The sequence below is a fragment of the Equus przewalskii genome, chromosome 4 (assembly GCF_037783145.1).
Source record: "Equus przewalskii isolate Varuska chromosome 4, EquPr2, whole genome shotgun sequence".
Lineage (NCBI taxonomy): Eukaryota > Metazoa > Chordata > Mammalia > Perissodactyla > Equidae > Equus > Equus przewalskii.
Genome location: NC_091834.1, coordinates 88,538,761 through 88,555,230, shown reverse-complemented (window position 1 = coordinate 88,555,230; position 16,470 = coordinate 88,538,761). Strand labels below are relative to the sequence as shown.

Genomic DNA, 16,470 nt, shown 5'->3' with positions numbered 1-16,470 from the left:
ATTTCATATTCCCCTTGGGATCGGTGGTTTACATTCTCACAGTCCAATGTGAAAACCCTCAGGCTACAGTGTAACACGGCATCTGCCACAGCCAGATCCGGCGTGAGGCAAGGCATGATTTAACACAATGAATGGTGCTACATAGGTGAGCCAAAAACTTGCAAAATCCAATTAAGCAAAAGACAGAAACAGGAAACACGATTAGGATCTGTGATGTTGAAGCAATTGTGGTGTGTTTCTGAGGGAAGAAGGACTTACAAAAGGCTTTCCAGAAAAGAGGGAAGCTGAACTTGAAAAGAGATTTGTCACTTAGAAAAGCACAAAAATGAATTAAAAATGATCTCTGAATTCTAAAGAATATTATTTGGTTAAGCAATGGGACTACAAAGAATGGCTACAGAAGAGAAACCAGACATTGGTCAGAAACATAAAGCATCCACATTTCATGTCTTTATGCACCAAACATGTGGCCAGTTGTGAGCAAACCACTTTCATCTCTTCTTTTCAGCCATTTTCATCAGCCAGTGCTCTAAGAGTCCTGAATTAAAGATTAAATGGAGGCCAAGTTGTAGCAAGGCTTTTAGAATTAGTTTCCTTCTAATGTCAGTTTTACTATAAAACGGATACAAATAAACTAATCCACCAATGGAAAAATCATTAAAAAATGGTAAATATTTGTAACAGCTATTATAGCTGCAAATTTTTTACATGACTTTATTGCTGAAATATATGTTACTTGCTTTGAAATAAGGCAATAAATAGCCTAAAGAAATGATGACTTACATACCTACAGCATCTAAAGATATACTGTGGAAAATAGTATCATTAAGCAATCAACTCTGTCCATGGCCTACCCCAGCTACATTATGCTACATACTATAATCTTCTGCCCTCAGCTGATGAACAACAAATGTACGTGACAAGCCCCAATATACCATTTCCCCTGCTCATGGGAATAAAATTACACCCACTATACGCTACTTTCCCCCTGACCCCGACCTTCAATTTATTGAGAATTAGGAGTGTCCATGTGTTGGAGGAAGTGCAACTCTTTCAGTGTTACAGGAAGTTACGAGCTAAAGACTACTTCAGAGGCCCTTACTTAGTACTTATCAGTCATATGGAGATGCTTTGGTCATATCATTTTCGACCACAGAATTTTATTTTTAAACCAGTTTTAAGTACCCAAAGATTAAAGTTCAAAAACCAAAAATGAAACAAAAAAGAACAACAGCTATAATTGTCTATATGCTGCTAATTCTAGCAGCCCAAGAGGAATTCCACCAAATGTCAAACGAAGGATATCTCTGGACTAGAGACAAGGCAAAGGGTCTGCTGTCTGCTGTTGGCTGTCTTGGATGAACCCATCTGTGACTTTCCCATTTAATGGGCCTCTGGTCTTAACTATCGAGGTATCCCTTTTCCTAGAGGAAAAGACTAGTAATAAATACTTAAGTATAGTGTATTATCTAATATCCTTTACTATTATCCCAGAAAGTCTTAGTAAATATAAAGGTGAACCACTTATTAGATTAAGTGGTACCTGTCAATGATGACTTGATAATAATTTATTGAGTGACATATACCTTAAAATTTACCTCCACTTGTTACTCTCCCATCTCAGAAACTGATGACACTGACTAAGCCCCACTGGTTACTAATTTGAATTAGTGGCTAATTCAAACAGGGCTAGCAGGAGAGCTAACTCATAAGGCTTATGACATAAACACTCGGGCATCCTAAAGCCTTTATCTGAGCCAACATAAGTTATCTAGTTACCTATACACACTCTACCCCACAGCCTAGCTCTGGAAAAAAAACAGGAAAAAAGAGAGAGAGAGATGAAGAGAGAGAGAGAGAGCAGTATCCTGAACACACTGCATGCTACTCCTTTTGCAGCTTTTCCAAGCCAGCACTTGGGAAAGACTTTATTTTTCAGCTCGTTTCACTTTTCCTTGATCCTCCACTTTCTTAATGGCTGCTTGGATAGCTTCTTGGTCACCTAGGAACTGATGAGGCCCAACAGCACGCAGGTTCTCATCCAGCTCCAGGAGAATGGGGACTCCAGTCGGAAGGGTAATGTTGATAATGTCTTCGTCTGAGATCCCTGTAGATTGAGAGGAAGGAATAAGGCTTTAAAGACAAGCAAGGAGGAAGTTTTGTTCAGTCGTTTAACTGCACATTTACTTAGTCCCATGGTAAGTGCATGTCAGCAGAGATGGTGACAGATTCCAGCTAAAGTTCCTGGAAGCCAAGAACTCCCTAGAAGTTAAAAAAAAAAAGCTAAGACAGAAATTCACATCACACCAAATCTTAGTAAATACCTTTTGGGGCAACCTGTTCCTAGCTGTTTCCTATATAAATTTTAAAGGAATGAAAATTATTCTCTCCATGACCACATTTGTGTTACGTGTTTTCCACAGGAATCAATCTTGAAGACTCTGAAAGTGAACCAGGAGAGTTTTCTGTCTTCTTCCTTTTACATGTTGTCCCCAGGCTGGCTAAAATTAATCACTGAATCTAGTTCAATTGATCAGAATGTGGTCGGTTTCCCAACACTGAGTGTGGAATGCCCTGGGCTGGATCCAGTCGAGGAGGAACACACCCCTTGATGCTTAGGGAGCACAATCAAGGAGAATCAGGAACGGATTATAAGACAGGCCTTGTAAAGAGGCCTCATTCTCCTGGTCCCTTAACACCCCAACTGCTAGGAGAGGAACATATGTGTAATGCACAAGCCTCATTCAATCCTTTTTTAAATAAGGTAAATTACAGGTAGTTCAACTTTGACCAGAAGAGTTGTAGTTGTAGTAAGGGTGGTACTAGCAGTGGTAGTGATAATATTTTTACTATTGTGGACTGCTTTTAACAATAAACAGCTAACATGTACTAAGAATATTCTATACACCAGGTACTCTTCTGAGCACTTTATATGTATTAACTTATTTAATCATCGCTACAATCCTATGAGGACATGAGCTATTACTCTTCCACGTAACAAGTTCTGGCACAGAGAGGGTTAAGCAAACAACTCAAGATCACACAGATAGTATATAGCAGAGCCTGAATTTAAACCCAGGTATCGGTAACTATCGTATGATGTAATGCCTTTCAAGTTTCTCTGAGTTCAAAATGGGCAAAGAGAAGGGAGGAGAAAAGAGATTGAAAGGCAACTGAAACTATTCAGATTATCTACTTTAAAAACACAGCTTTATTACATAGACTTTTAAATTCTAAACATATGCCTCTGTTCTATATTGAAAGTAAGGACCTGGGTGGAGAAAGTTCCAAGGAGAGTGCAAGGGGGTTCATCTTCACTTGGGAGGTGATGATGGCAGAATAAGTTGTTAGCAGTTAGTTATCAATGCACTTTGTCATTTTAATTAACTAATGGTCATAACTATGAGTGCCAGCCAAAAGTCACAGAATTACAGCACTGGATCCCAACCACTGGTGCAGTTCTTTATTAGAATTTCATTTCTAGGCCCAGAAGAGCTACCTAAGAACCCATATGCACAAACTGTACGTTCTCAAGCAGCTATGAAACAATGGAAAGAATCCCAACTTGCAAGTCAGGGTCTCTTCCAAGTACACTGCCCATCTCCTCCTCTGCCAGTCCCCCTCAATATACTAACTAGAGAACTTTATTTAGGCAAGTAACTTCTCTGGGCCTCCAATCCCTCTGTCAAATTAAACACACAAACACACACACACACACACACATTCTTCCTCTATCACCAATACAAAGGGTCTGGGGTAGGAGGAATGCACTTAAAAGAGAACATACATGAAAAAGCATAGCACAATAAGTGTTTCTTCTTCACTACCAGGAATTTTCTTCTAGGTAGAAGATTTAAAGGGCAGGCTACTAAAACACTACTTTGCCCTGCCAAGCCCCCAACCCCACACTGCAACTCTACACAAGATTACCATCCCAAACTAAAGCTGGCAAGAACAGATAAATCCAGACCAGACAGCCAGCTGTTTAGCTGGGAGATGACTGCTTTGAATTCTAAGAGCCCTGTGGCTCCATCAGGTCAGATCTGACAGCTGGATGCACAGCAGCTGCCACACGCATCCCTTGGAGACAGCAGAAGCAGAATTCAACGGCACGTGGTTTAGAGCCAGGTGACCACTGAGGCTGTGGAACCCAGTGCTTCTCACCCCTAATCCAGGGAAGCTTTGAAGGTCCTCTCGGAGGACCCTTCAGGCCTAACTCACTCAACTAACCAGTAACTCAGGGCCTATTATATCCCTCTTGGGAAGGACATTTGTGACCCTGGCCAGGATTTTACTTCCATTGAACTATTTCTTCATTTATAAAATGAGGGAGGATAGTCTCTTCTAGTACCACAGTCCCTTTATTTTATTCTGAATGGTTAAGAAAAGTAGAGGCACTCTAGAGGCATGAGAAAAGTGGGGACACTGACTGTTTACATTCATCTATCATGTAAGGACCATGTTTTATCTGTCCCCAGAGTCTGTAAGCACATTGCTTACTGAATTGGAGAGAAAGATGGATTTTATAGATTTCTCCAATTAATCTAAATTTTCACTGCAAAAATCAACTTGTTAGAAGACAACTATTTAGCAAAAATGACCGTGTTTGACTAACGTTGACCAGGAGAAATAGAAACTATGAGTGTACACATCTATCAGCATCTCAGATTCACTGCTTATAGACTGTGTGCCTTTACAACGTTACCAACTCTTAACCTTTGCAAATGTTTCTGGACCTAAGACTTTATTTTAAAATGGCTAAACATTCCACTTTTATTCAACATTGTACTGGAGGTTCTAGCCAGGGCAACTAGGCCAAAAACAAAAGAAGTAAAAGGGATCCAGATCAGAAAGGAAGAAGAAAAACTATCTCTATTTTCAGATGACACAATCCCACTAAAAACTAGTAGAACTAATAGATGAGTTCAACAAAGTTGCAGGATACAAGATCAATCTACAAAAATCAATTGTACTTCTTTACAGTAGTGATGAGCAAAACAAAAATGAAAATAAGAAAATAATTCCATTTATGATAGCAACAAAAAGAATAATATACTCAAGAATAAATTTAACCAAAGTACAAAACTTATACTCTGAACACTACAAAACATTGTTGAAAGAAATTAAAGAACTAAATATATGGAAAGATATCCCATGATCATGGATTGGAAGATTTAGTATTATTAAGATGTCAATATTGCCCTAATTAACAGAGATTCACCACAATCTCCATCAAAATCTCAGCTGACTTTTTTTGCAGAAATTGACAAACTGGTCTTAAAATTCATACAGAAATTCAAGGCACTCAGAACAGCCAAAATAATCTTGGGAAAAAAAAAGAACAAAGTTGAGAGACTCACATTTCCTGATTTCAAAACTTACTATAAAGCTATAGTAATCAAGATAGTGTGGGGGCCGGCTTGGTGGCACTGTGGTTAAGTTCGTGTGCTCCACTTTGGCGGCTTGGAGTTCACCGGTTCAGATCCCAGGCACAGGCCTATGCACCGCTTATCAAGCCATGTGGTGGCAGACATCCTACATATAAAGTAGAGGAAGATGGGCATGGATGTTAGCTCAGGGCCAATCTTCCTCAGCAAAAAAAAAAAAAAAAAGGAAGAATGGCAGAAGATGTTAGCTCAAGGCTAATCTTCCTCAAAAAAGAAAAATAAAAGATAGTGTGGTACTTGCATGTAGTATGAGTTACTTATATAAGGATGGCCATATAGATCAATGGAATAGAACAGAGAGTTCAAAATAAACCCTCATGTTTTTGATCAATTGATTTTTAGCAAGTGTGTTAAGATAATCAAATGAAGAAAGAATAAACTTTTCAATAAATGGTGCTAGGACAACTGTATATTCACATGCAAAAGAATGAGGTTAGATCCCTACCTTATACCTTATATAAAAATTAACTCAAAGTGAAGCAAAGACTTAGATTTAAGAGCTAAAACTATGAAACTCTTAGAACACATAGAAGTAAAATCTTCACGACCTTGAATTAGGGAACGGTTTCTTACATATGACACCAAAAACACAAGCAATAAAAGAAAAAACATTGATAAACTAGGCATATAAAAATTTTAAACATTTGTGCTTCAAAGGACACCATCAACAAAGTGCAATGAAACCCACAGAATAGAAGGAAATTTTTGCAACTCATGTGTCTGATAAAGGACGTGTATCTAGAGTATACAGAGAAGTATTATACTTCAATAATAAAAAGACAGATAACTAAATTAAAAAATGGGCAAAAGACCTGAATATTTTTCCAAAAACGATATACAAATGGCCAGTAAGCACATGAAAAGGTGTTCAACATCATTAGTCATCAGGGAAACGCAAATCAAAACCACAATGAGATACCACTTCATACCCACTAGGATGGCTACAATAAAAAAGTCAGATTATAAACAAGTGTTGGTGAGGATAGAGAGAAACTGGAATCCTAATACACTGTAAAATTAAGAGTATAAAATGCTGTGAACTCTTTGGAAAACAGTCTGTCAATTCCTCAAATAGTTAAGCATAGAGTTAACATGTGACCCAACAATTTCATTCCTAGGTATATACGCAGGAGAAAGATGCCCACGCAAAAACTTGTACGTGAATCTCCACAGCAGCATTATTCATAACAACCAAAGAGTGAAATGCCCATTAACTGATGAATGGATAAATTAAATCTGGTATATCCATACAATGGAATATTATTTGGTAATAAAAAGGAATGAAGTGCTGATACATGCTAACCATTGATGAACCTTGAAAACATGTTAAGTGAAAGAAGCCAGTCACAAAGGACTCCCTGTTGTATGATTCCATTTATATGAAATGTCCAGAACAGGCAAATTCATAGTGACATAGATAGATTAGCAGTTGGCCAGGCCTAGAGGTAATGGGGGGACTGGGAAGTGAAAACTAGGTATAGGTTGTCTTTTGAGGGTAATGACAATGTTCTAAAATTGACTGTGGTGATGAAAGGATGGTGAATATACTAAAAGCCACTGAACTGTACATTTTAAATGAGTGAAGTGCATGGTATGTGAATTATACCTCAATAAAGCTATTTTAAAAAGCGGTCAACAGATTCAGAGAAGTTAAATAAAACTGTGCAAGTCACAAGACTGTTAAGGTAGTAAAACTGGACCTGGTTTTTTTTTTTTTCATTCCCAAATCCCAGGACTTCAACTCTGGTCATCTGACTCGTCTATGGCTATTTCCATCACAGCATAAGAAGAGAGGAGAATGCTTGTGTGCATGCACTGCCCCGGGTACTAACTGGACACCAGCACCCAGTGTTCTCATGTTTTCAGGACTAGTAAAGGGCATGCACAGATTTGTCAGACCCCCTTGAAAGAGCTAACATACTGGGATCACGATGGGCAAGGTTTAGGAGTTGTAGTCTGTGACCTCAGAAAAAGAGTGCTAGGTCTTTGGCGAGAGGCTGGCGGCACATGGGACTCACTCGTTTAACCATGGCCTCAGGTCTAACAGGTCCTCTCTTTCACAGCACCAGTCTCAAGTGCATGCCTATGGCTTAGATAACAACCCACTTTTGTGTGGGACCCAACCAAAGAGCCAAATAAACAAAGGCCACAAGAATGACAATATTTCACTGATGAGGGAAGGAGAGCTCAACAAAAATAGAAACATTTCCAATAACTAAATAAAAGTTGACATTCCACTTTAATGACTACTCAAGCCATTCACACACACAGCAGACTAATTACTTACAAATATTTAAAATACTTAGACTGGTTAATAATCAGTCAATAAGACTTAAAGCAATTGAAATTTTAAAATAGCAAACCAGGAAAAACCACAGGGAAGCCATTACTCATTACTCAATTTTGGCATTAGCCACATTCTCTGTCCTAAGAAAGTTAAGCAAACAGAACTCCTAAGGCTAGAATAATGCTTCTGCACTGGATTAACCAAACTGAATCAATACTACATTATGTAATATCATATTACAAACTCATTAACTGGAACATCAGGTGAAAGGTAAAACGAGTGACCAGATATCACATCCCCTGTCTGATAACTGGCTTCGATTTTTTACAGCATCCAAGAATGTTCTGAAGGAAACATCACAGAGTGCCCACTCTGCAACTACCCCTCTCCATCACTCCCCCTCTGCAGCCACTCCTCCATGAGTCCCCAGTCATTGTCTTGAATTCTTGAATCTTCACATAGGAGCATCTAGGAGGCAACTGTAATCAATTTAAATGACGGGGATATTTCCAGCAAGAAATAAGGAAAGTTTGGGGGTAAGTCAAAGGGGTAACTCAGGGCCAATATGGGGAGAAATTCAAACAACTTTATCTTCTGCATGCAGGACTAGCTTCAGAAAGTCAAATCTGTACCTACAAGCCCCATCCCCCAAGTCACTGTAGCAGGAACAGGAACCAGTTATTGAGATCACTGTACATACACTACAGCACTCACACTCCGCCTTCTGTTAGAGGTGGTTGTGCACATGCTTGCCTCTCCCACCAGGATTACAAGCTTTGGAGAACAGGGACCATGTTTTATCTGTCCCTGTATCACTCATGCTCTTAGAACAGTGCCTTACCCACCGCAAGAATTTAGTAAGTGTTTGTTCAACTGAAAGGAACACTATTATGCATTGGCTGCTACGGTCCAGAAATTATTTAGCTATACGATCCACTATTACAACTGTGTGTATTATATGGATCTACTTCTTACACATAAATAAAGGCTATAAGGAATGAAACATTAAAATTAAAAATTAAACATTAAAAATTCTAATGCATAAAGCCCATACATGAAAGCAATTTGAGGACTTTGCCAGAGACAGTAGTGGCCGAATTTCAGAAAGGGATCAAAATGGAGACACAAGCTCCTTGAAAGTAAGGACTTGGTATGCCCAACTGTAGGCACTACTATATCCTTATACCAAGAACAGTGCCTGATTTAATGAACGCTTGGCACATGGCTGAAATGAATAAATCTGAACTCTCTGGGTTTTCAAATTATATCTAGTCTTTTACTGTTGAAGCCTTGATTAAAGATTGTGATCCTTTTATTACCTTACCAAGAAAAAAAGAAAAGCTTGAATAAAAGGTTGTCTGCATGTAGGGCTAACGAAATAAACAATTCAAATTAAATTTATCTCATATATATTTTCTTTGTTTTTCTCCAAAGTGTTTGCTCCCAAACACTTTTTGAATATCAGGAAATAGCAGAGAAGATGTTCAGGGAGACAGATTTGTTGCAAGACAAGAGGACAATCCCCCAATTCTATAAAGCATATTTTGGGGGATTAGAACAAGAGGAAAATAGCTTCGATCAAACCATTCCACCATGAGTTACCAGCCATGTCCCACTTCCCTTTCCCAGTCAAGTCAGTCACAATTCAAACCCCTCTGCTGGGCGATCTGTGCTGAGTTCTGTCTTCTTCTACTGCCAGAATAAGAGTGACACAAAAGGTTCCGAATTGCATAGATGATCCACCTGTTTTTAATTATAATTCTTTAAGGTTTGAACGCTATATATGAACAAGTTAAAGGCAGGCTGGAGAACAATTAGAAATGAGTTATTTGAATATTCTAACATGTTAATAGAATAACCACCTCTAATTTAGAATAAGGCAGAGAGAACTCATTCTACATTTAAATTTATAGTTAAATGGCCTACAACTTTTAAAAATAAAGCTTTCTATAAGTCAATTACACTTATAATGAGAGAAAGCTTAACCATACCACTAGACAAGTATTTGCCTCACATAAGAGAGGTATGAATTGGGTGCTTCTGAAACTATCACACTAAAATGCCAAAGGTGACTGACTTGTCAGTCCCTGTCCCCACAGCTAATCCCTGCTGACCTTTCCTCTCTGATTCTCTAATTTCATCTCACCACTTCTTTGCCTTGCTACGTGTGCAGCTGCACGCCCTTCTTCAGGGACCGAGTCTGCCTTTCCTGAGCCTCTTGCATGCCGCTCTTATTCCACACTTGAAATTGCCTAGTTCTGTGCTGGAACCCAGACTAAACAATCCACTTCCGCTGGCAAGATGCAGACTACACCTAATGCTTCATTCAGTTCAGTACCTGGCTTCTCCTTCAGTGTGGGCCAGGAGGAAACAAACAGGAAGTGACTATGCCAACCACAGAGAAAGAAACACTCGCCTGTCTGGAACACTGCAGTACAGGATACGTTCAGATGCTGAGCCTGGGTTTCACGGTGGTGCTTTGTGAGAATGTCTGAGCCAGTGAGAGGTGGGCCCTGCTTTCATCTGGACTCGTGAGCACAGCATGGGTAATTGTTTATACTGTTAAAAATCAGTAAAGCAGTCCCTTTAGTAGGGATTTTCTTATTCTATAATTTTTCACACGTCTGGGTCAAGTCCTTCTTCTGAAAGTAATAAGAACTACTATCAAGTTAAAAGTAAAGCAATCCCAAAATTATATACAATTTAAGAGCAGAGACATTATATAAATAAGTAATTTGACAGGGTAGAGGCCTGTCCTAGCCACTGACGCACGGTTCCTGTGCTAAACCTACCTCCGGATCAGAAACACTTCCCTCCCCCTGAACTGCTCTCCTGCGTTGACTCCAGGACGTCCTTGTCGATCTACTTCCAGACTAGGTGGTTGGAGAGGGAAAAAGAACAGATGGAAGACCCAATTAAAAAGAGAATTTAGAATCTGGTGGCAAATGAACAGAAATAGTTCAGGGACAGAAAAACCTTTACTGGAGGCGCTCATAACCTCTGAGTACAGAACTTGAGCAGATTACACATAACGTCTTATGGAAAAGGACTTTGAAAGGTAATTCCCTATGCTGATCATGCTTTAATCGCTAAATTAAGTCAGTACCAATAGCTCCTGGAGTCTCCAGAAAGCATAACGATGCCCCCCAGGTTAGTTTTCAAAGGCATGGGTAGGTGTATGTAGCAAGTGTCACTTAATTCTACTAAGTGACAAGCTAATTCTAGAACTACCTTTTCCTGAATGGCATATAAACGGACTCATACAATGCTTAGTGGGTGGTGTGGTTTTTTTTGGCTTTTTTTTTTTTTGTAATCACAGAAATTTATTTTTTCACAATTCTGGGGACATCGAGGAGTTGGCTTTTTTATGAGCCCTCTCTCCTTGGCATGTAGATCCTCTCACCACCCTGGGTCTTCACACGGTCTTCCCTCTGCATGTGCCTGTGTCCAAATTTGCTCTTCTTATAAGGACACCAGTCCTGTTGGGTTAGGGCCACCTTAATGGTTCATTTTACCTTAATTACCTCTTTAAAGGTCTTATCTCTAAATACAGTCACATTCTGAGGTACTAGGAGTTAGGACTTTCACATAGGAATTTACAGTACTTTGCTTTTTGAGCCCAGTTTCTTTCACTTAGCATAAGGCAGTTGAGATTCATTCGTGATGTTGGGTGTATCAAAAGTTTGCTCCTTTTTACTAGAGCAGTTTCTTTATGCAAAACAGCTTAGCGATCAATAATTGATACATGAAATAGAAAATACGACCTGGATACTAGACTAAACAACAGAGTAAAACACAGTATTGAACTATAGCTTTCCACTGAGTTCGGAGCCTACATCAAGCAAGACAGGTCTGTAAAATGCTTAGAACTGCGCATGATACACAGTATGCACTCAGAAAAGGACCACCTTGTACAGGTATACTAGGGAACGCCATTCCAGACCACAGTTTTAGGGTAACAGCAGTAAAAATTTCAGGCTCAATTAGTAGCATCAAATTACCTTTTTATGGTTTACCTGCCAAGGATGCTAGACTCAGTTTCTTATAATATAGTATTCCAAACAAAGAATAGATCAGGAGAAGGGCTACTTTCCGTAAAAATGTAAAACAAAAAAGCCCAGGTGGTAATTGTGTGTGGAGACTCAGTGAACTGGATTTGGGTGGCGTTCACGACTCCAACTAATTATCATGACGATGGCTAAGTCATTTGAGGTCTGTCTGGGTTCCATTTTCTTTCAACAGCACCTGTCTTTGCCAGAAATGGAAGAAGTGTTGCACGGGATTTGACTGCCCTTAGGGTACAGTGATAGCACCAAACAGAGGAGAAACAAAATAACATCTTAATGTTATATGGTATATGCCATCCAGGGTAGACGAGTAACACTAGTGTACTCTTAGCAGACACAGCTTAAGGCATATCGAGATTTCAGGGTAGACCAATATTCTAATTAGTTATTTGACTGGGTCATCATTCTTCCCACCCTACAGTTACGGTCTTTAAACAATAAAGAAGTCTTTGTATGATACAATGGTATGCTGTCATTGATTCTATCAGTTACCACACTCCTCCCTAGCAGAAGGTAAAGTGCTTTAAGTCTGTCAAGTAGTTTAAGGACGATATAGGGGAAAACTGCCCCAGTTCCATAAAGATTCTGTTTTACAGGAGAGAATTTTATATAAACATATCTAGAAAGCATGACTAGGAATCAGAGGAATCTACAACCACAACCATTTTTACTTTTTGATTTAATCAATGCAAAGAATTTCGGAACTTTTGTCTTTATAGGAAATAGGGAATCCAGTCACACCCATTTCAAGGATTCATTCTTAACACTGGTGAAAGCTAACATCTTTATAGTAAGGTGACCATTTAATTTATCATCCACGTTGGGGCACTTCTGAAAGTGAAAGGAGTTGCTATTAATAATTGCACTGAGATAATAGGTATTAACCAGAAAACGGTGGTGAATGGTCATATAACTTTACAGTAAAAATAAATTGGCAATTAAGATGGCAAATTTTATTATGTTTTTTAACACAATAAACACACATGCACAAATAAATTGGAAAGTAGTCCTTTCTACAAGATAAAAATCTATATTTTTCCCCTAAAGTAAGGGGGATTACTTAATTTTTGAAGTCTTGAAAAGTTAGCATCCAAATTCAATGGAATGTTTTCTTTCAGGCTGGGGATTTATCAAGTACCACATGAAGTCCTGTAACTTGAGCTCTTCAAAGACAGACATGCAAGATACGAGGGCTAATGTTGGTATTCCTATACCAGCAAGCCCGTACATCTAGAATACATTTTAAAAGGGCTGAAATCTCACTAAATTAACAGGAATGACATGGAAGAAATAACATATGCTATTTCTTCTGATCTTGGGAAAACCACTTATGCTTAATTCTCACAGCTGTGACACAGACTACTTAGATCTTATTTTTCAATACACACTGTAAGAGAAATCATCAGTGGAGACTGGCATTTAGAGGACTCCTAAAACAAGAGATGATAACTAATTGATGAAGTGAGCCTAAAATCTAGTCCAGTCTATTTCATGCACATGAAATAATTTTTTCCATGTCAGGAGTGGGAGTAAGTCCCTATAGGGAGTCAGAGCAACATCAAAGAACTCCATCAATCTTAACAATAGTACCAGAAAAGGGACAAAGTTGTTATACCCAAGATTTTAAACCACCCTTATGTCTTCCTAAGGACAAATCTCAATCCTCATATCCACTCCATTTGTGTCCCTGGCTTTGGGCTTTTGTCTCATGGCATATTTTGTGTTTTCGACCAATTTTTTCCCCCGGATGTCTGCCATCCTCCCTGGTCACCAACCTTACCATTTCCATTCCCCATCTCCACCATATACACCTCCCTTCTCCTCTGCTGCAGACAGCTGCCAGCCCTAGACTCACCTACTTTCACATACTTCCTACTTGAGCCTCTTTGTACAATTTACCTCTTCCAGCATGGACACCACTATTTTAAATCAATTATTTCCGGCATGGACACCACTATTTTAAATCAATTATCCCGAAAATAAAAATATTTTCTATAAAGCCTGTTTATAGTGACAGGGATAGGAATTATAATTTAAGGTTGCTTCAGTTTCATTCATCTCTGAAAGGCAATTTAGTTCCATACACTCAACTTAAAAAAAAGGCCTTCAGGGTTCGGCCCGGTGGCACAGGGGTTGAGTTCGCACACTCCGCTTCAGTGGCCTGGGATTCACTGGATTGGATCCCGGGTGCAGACATGGCACCACTTGGCAAAGCCATGCTGTGGCAGGCATCCCATATATAAAGTAGAGGAAGATGGGCACGGATGTTAGTTCAGAGCCACTCTTCCTCAGCAAAAAAAGAGGAGGATTGGCAGCGGATGTTAGCTCAGGGCTAACCCTGCTCAAAAAGAAAGGCCTTCAGGAAAAAGGTTAAATGAAGCCTGAGGACAAATGTCGGCTAACTTTCAGCGATCCCTGTAAACCCATTTCTGCGCCAGGAGTCAAAGCTGTATTTTAATTTTTCTCCTTATTCTATACTCCACATCCATGGATTTCTACTTTATCACTTCCATATATTTGCCCTAAACTATTGTTTTCCAGGCCAATGCCAAACCCTTTAATCTTTCAATTCTGTTGATTAAATTATTTTTGCAGCTTGAATGAAATAAGTCACATATCATACAAGTGACTCACTTAAAGTATACAATTCAATGGCTTTTAGTATCTCCAGAGTTGCGCAACGATCACCAGAACCAATTTTAGAACATTTTCACCACCCCAACAAGAAACCCTGTACCTATTAGCAGTCATTCATCATTTCATCCCCTCCTCCACCTCCACCTCAGCTTAGGAAACAAATAATCTAATTTCCATTTCTATAGATTTGCCTATTCTGGACATTTCATGTAAGTGGAATCCTACAACATATAATCCTTTGTGACTAGCTTCTTCCACATACAACGTTTCAAGATTCATTCATATGTAGCATGGATCAGTATTTCCTTTTTTTCTATTGCTGGATAATATTCCACTGTATGGCTGTATCACTTTTAATTTATCCATTCATTAGTTGGTAGGCACTTGTATTGCTTCCACATTTGGCTATTGTGGATAATAGTGCTATGAAAGTTTGTGTACCAGTTTTTGTGTACATATGTTTTCATTTCTCTCAGGTATTATAATGGGTTGAACTCTGCTCCCCGCTGAAAGGACATGTTGAAGTCCTAATATCCTATACCTCAGAAGGTGACCTTCTTTTGAAATAAGCTCTTGATAGAGGTAACCAAGTTAAAATGAGGTCATTGGGGTAGGCCCTAATCCAATACCATTGGTGTCCTTATAAAAAGAGGAAATTTGGATGAGAAACACAGACACACGCAGAAAGAACACCAAGTGAAGATGGAAGGTTTCAGTGATGCATCTGAAAACCAAGGAACACCAAATATTTCCAACCAACACCACAAGCTAGACAAGGAAAGAAAGGATTCTCTCCTAGAGCCATTAGAGAAAGCATGATCCTGCCATCAGCTTGATTAAGGATTTCTAGCCTCCAGAATCGTGAGAAAATTAGTATCTGCTATTTTAATTCATTCAGTTTTTGGTACTTTGTTACAATAGCACTAGGAAACTAACACAGGCACACACCTAAGAGTGGAATTACTAGATCATATGGTAACTCTACGTTTAACCCATTGAGGAGCCGCCAGACTGTTTTCCAAAGCAGCTATACCATTTGATTGCTTTTTTGATAAATTGATAGTTCAAAACCTCCCTCAAATATAGAAAGTAAGCTTTTCTATATGTAACCTCACCCTCCACAGGTAATTCTCCCTTTCTCCCTCCATCCTCACCATAGTGACAGTCTTCTTTACCAGCTGTTAAATTTTCCTATTTCCTTAAAAAAAACAACAAATAGTTAAATTTTCAACGCACTAATAGGAGGGGGTATCTAGAATGAGCTGTGGTTGGGGATGCAGAATAATCCTAGAGATCTAAACGGAAGATAGATGAGGAGTAAATGGTACTAAACAGCAGGAAACTGTCTTTAAAAGGAGGATTTCCTAGCTGAGATGGGGAAGAAAAGAGGATCCTGAAGGAAATTATGGCATTTTCTTTAGAGAAGAGAGGCTGGCCACAAAGAGGTCTATGTCCCACCTCTGGAGAAAGGAATTGGCATGGTGAGATGGAATACGTCTTCCAGCATAAGCTTGGAAATTCTGAATTTCACTTTGTTGTTGTCCTAAGAGGACCCTCAACTTTCTTCAAACAATAAAGCACTATGGTCCAATAATGATCAAGTTGTATATCATTTAATCAAATATCTGACTATTCTGAACAAAGAAGAATAGAACCTTTTATGTAGTTGAGTAAATACGATACACCCACACACACACAAACAGATCGAGCGCTCTGTCTAGTCAACAAAGTTTTTAATAGGAAATGAAGTCTCTAGATTTTAGATCTCTGCACAGCTAATGGATGCAGGCATATTAGTAATGATTTGGCTCTTGGCCATGTTATAAAAACTAGGGGCAAAAAACACATGCTAAAAAGTTTACAATAAAATCTCATAAAGATCACTTCATTTTGTTGTTACCAATAAACTATTTTCACTTACAGTGTCAACCTTTTCATTTTTCACAGCCTCAGATAGAAAAGCAAAGCAGAATGGAAAAGGAATGTTGGAGAAATACACTCTAATACCAGCGAGCTAACTGCTGACAGTGAC

General features: G+C 38.9%; 1 protein-coding gene across 3 annotated transcripts in view; it reads right to left on the bottom strand.

Moving 5' to 3' along the window:
- Positions 1-1,143: 1,143 nt before the first annotated feature.
- Positions 1,144-16,470, bottom strand: part of BPGM (bisphosphoglycerate mutase) — a 28,902-nt gene continuing 13,575 nt past the window's right edge. For all 3 annotated transcript variants that reach the window (XM_008520773.2, XM_008520776.2, XM_070617745.1), the window contains exon 3: positions 1,144-2,107. In XM_008520773.2, the coding sequence (XP_008518995.1) occupies positions 1,929-2,107 (179 nt within the window). In that variant the 3' untranslated portion in view covers positions 1,144-1,928. The remainder of the gene's footprint in view (positions 2,108-16,470) is intronic.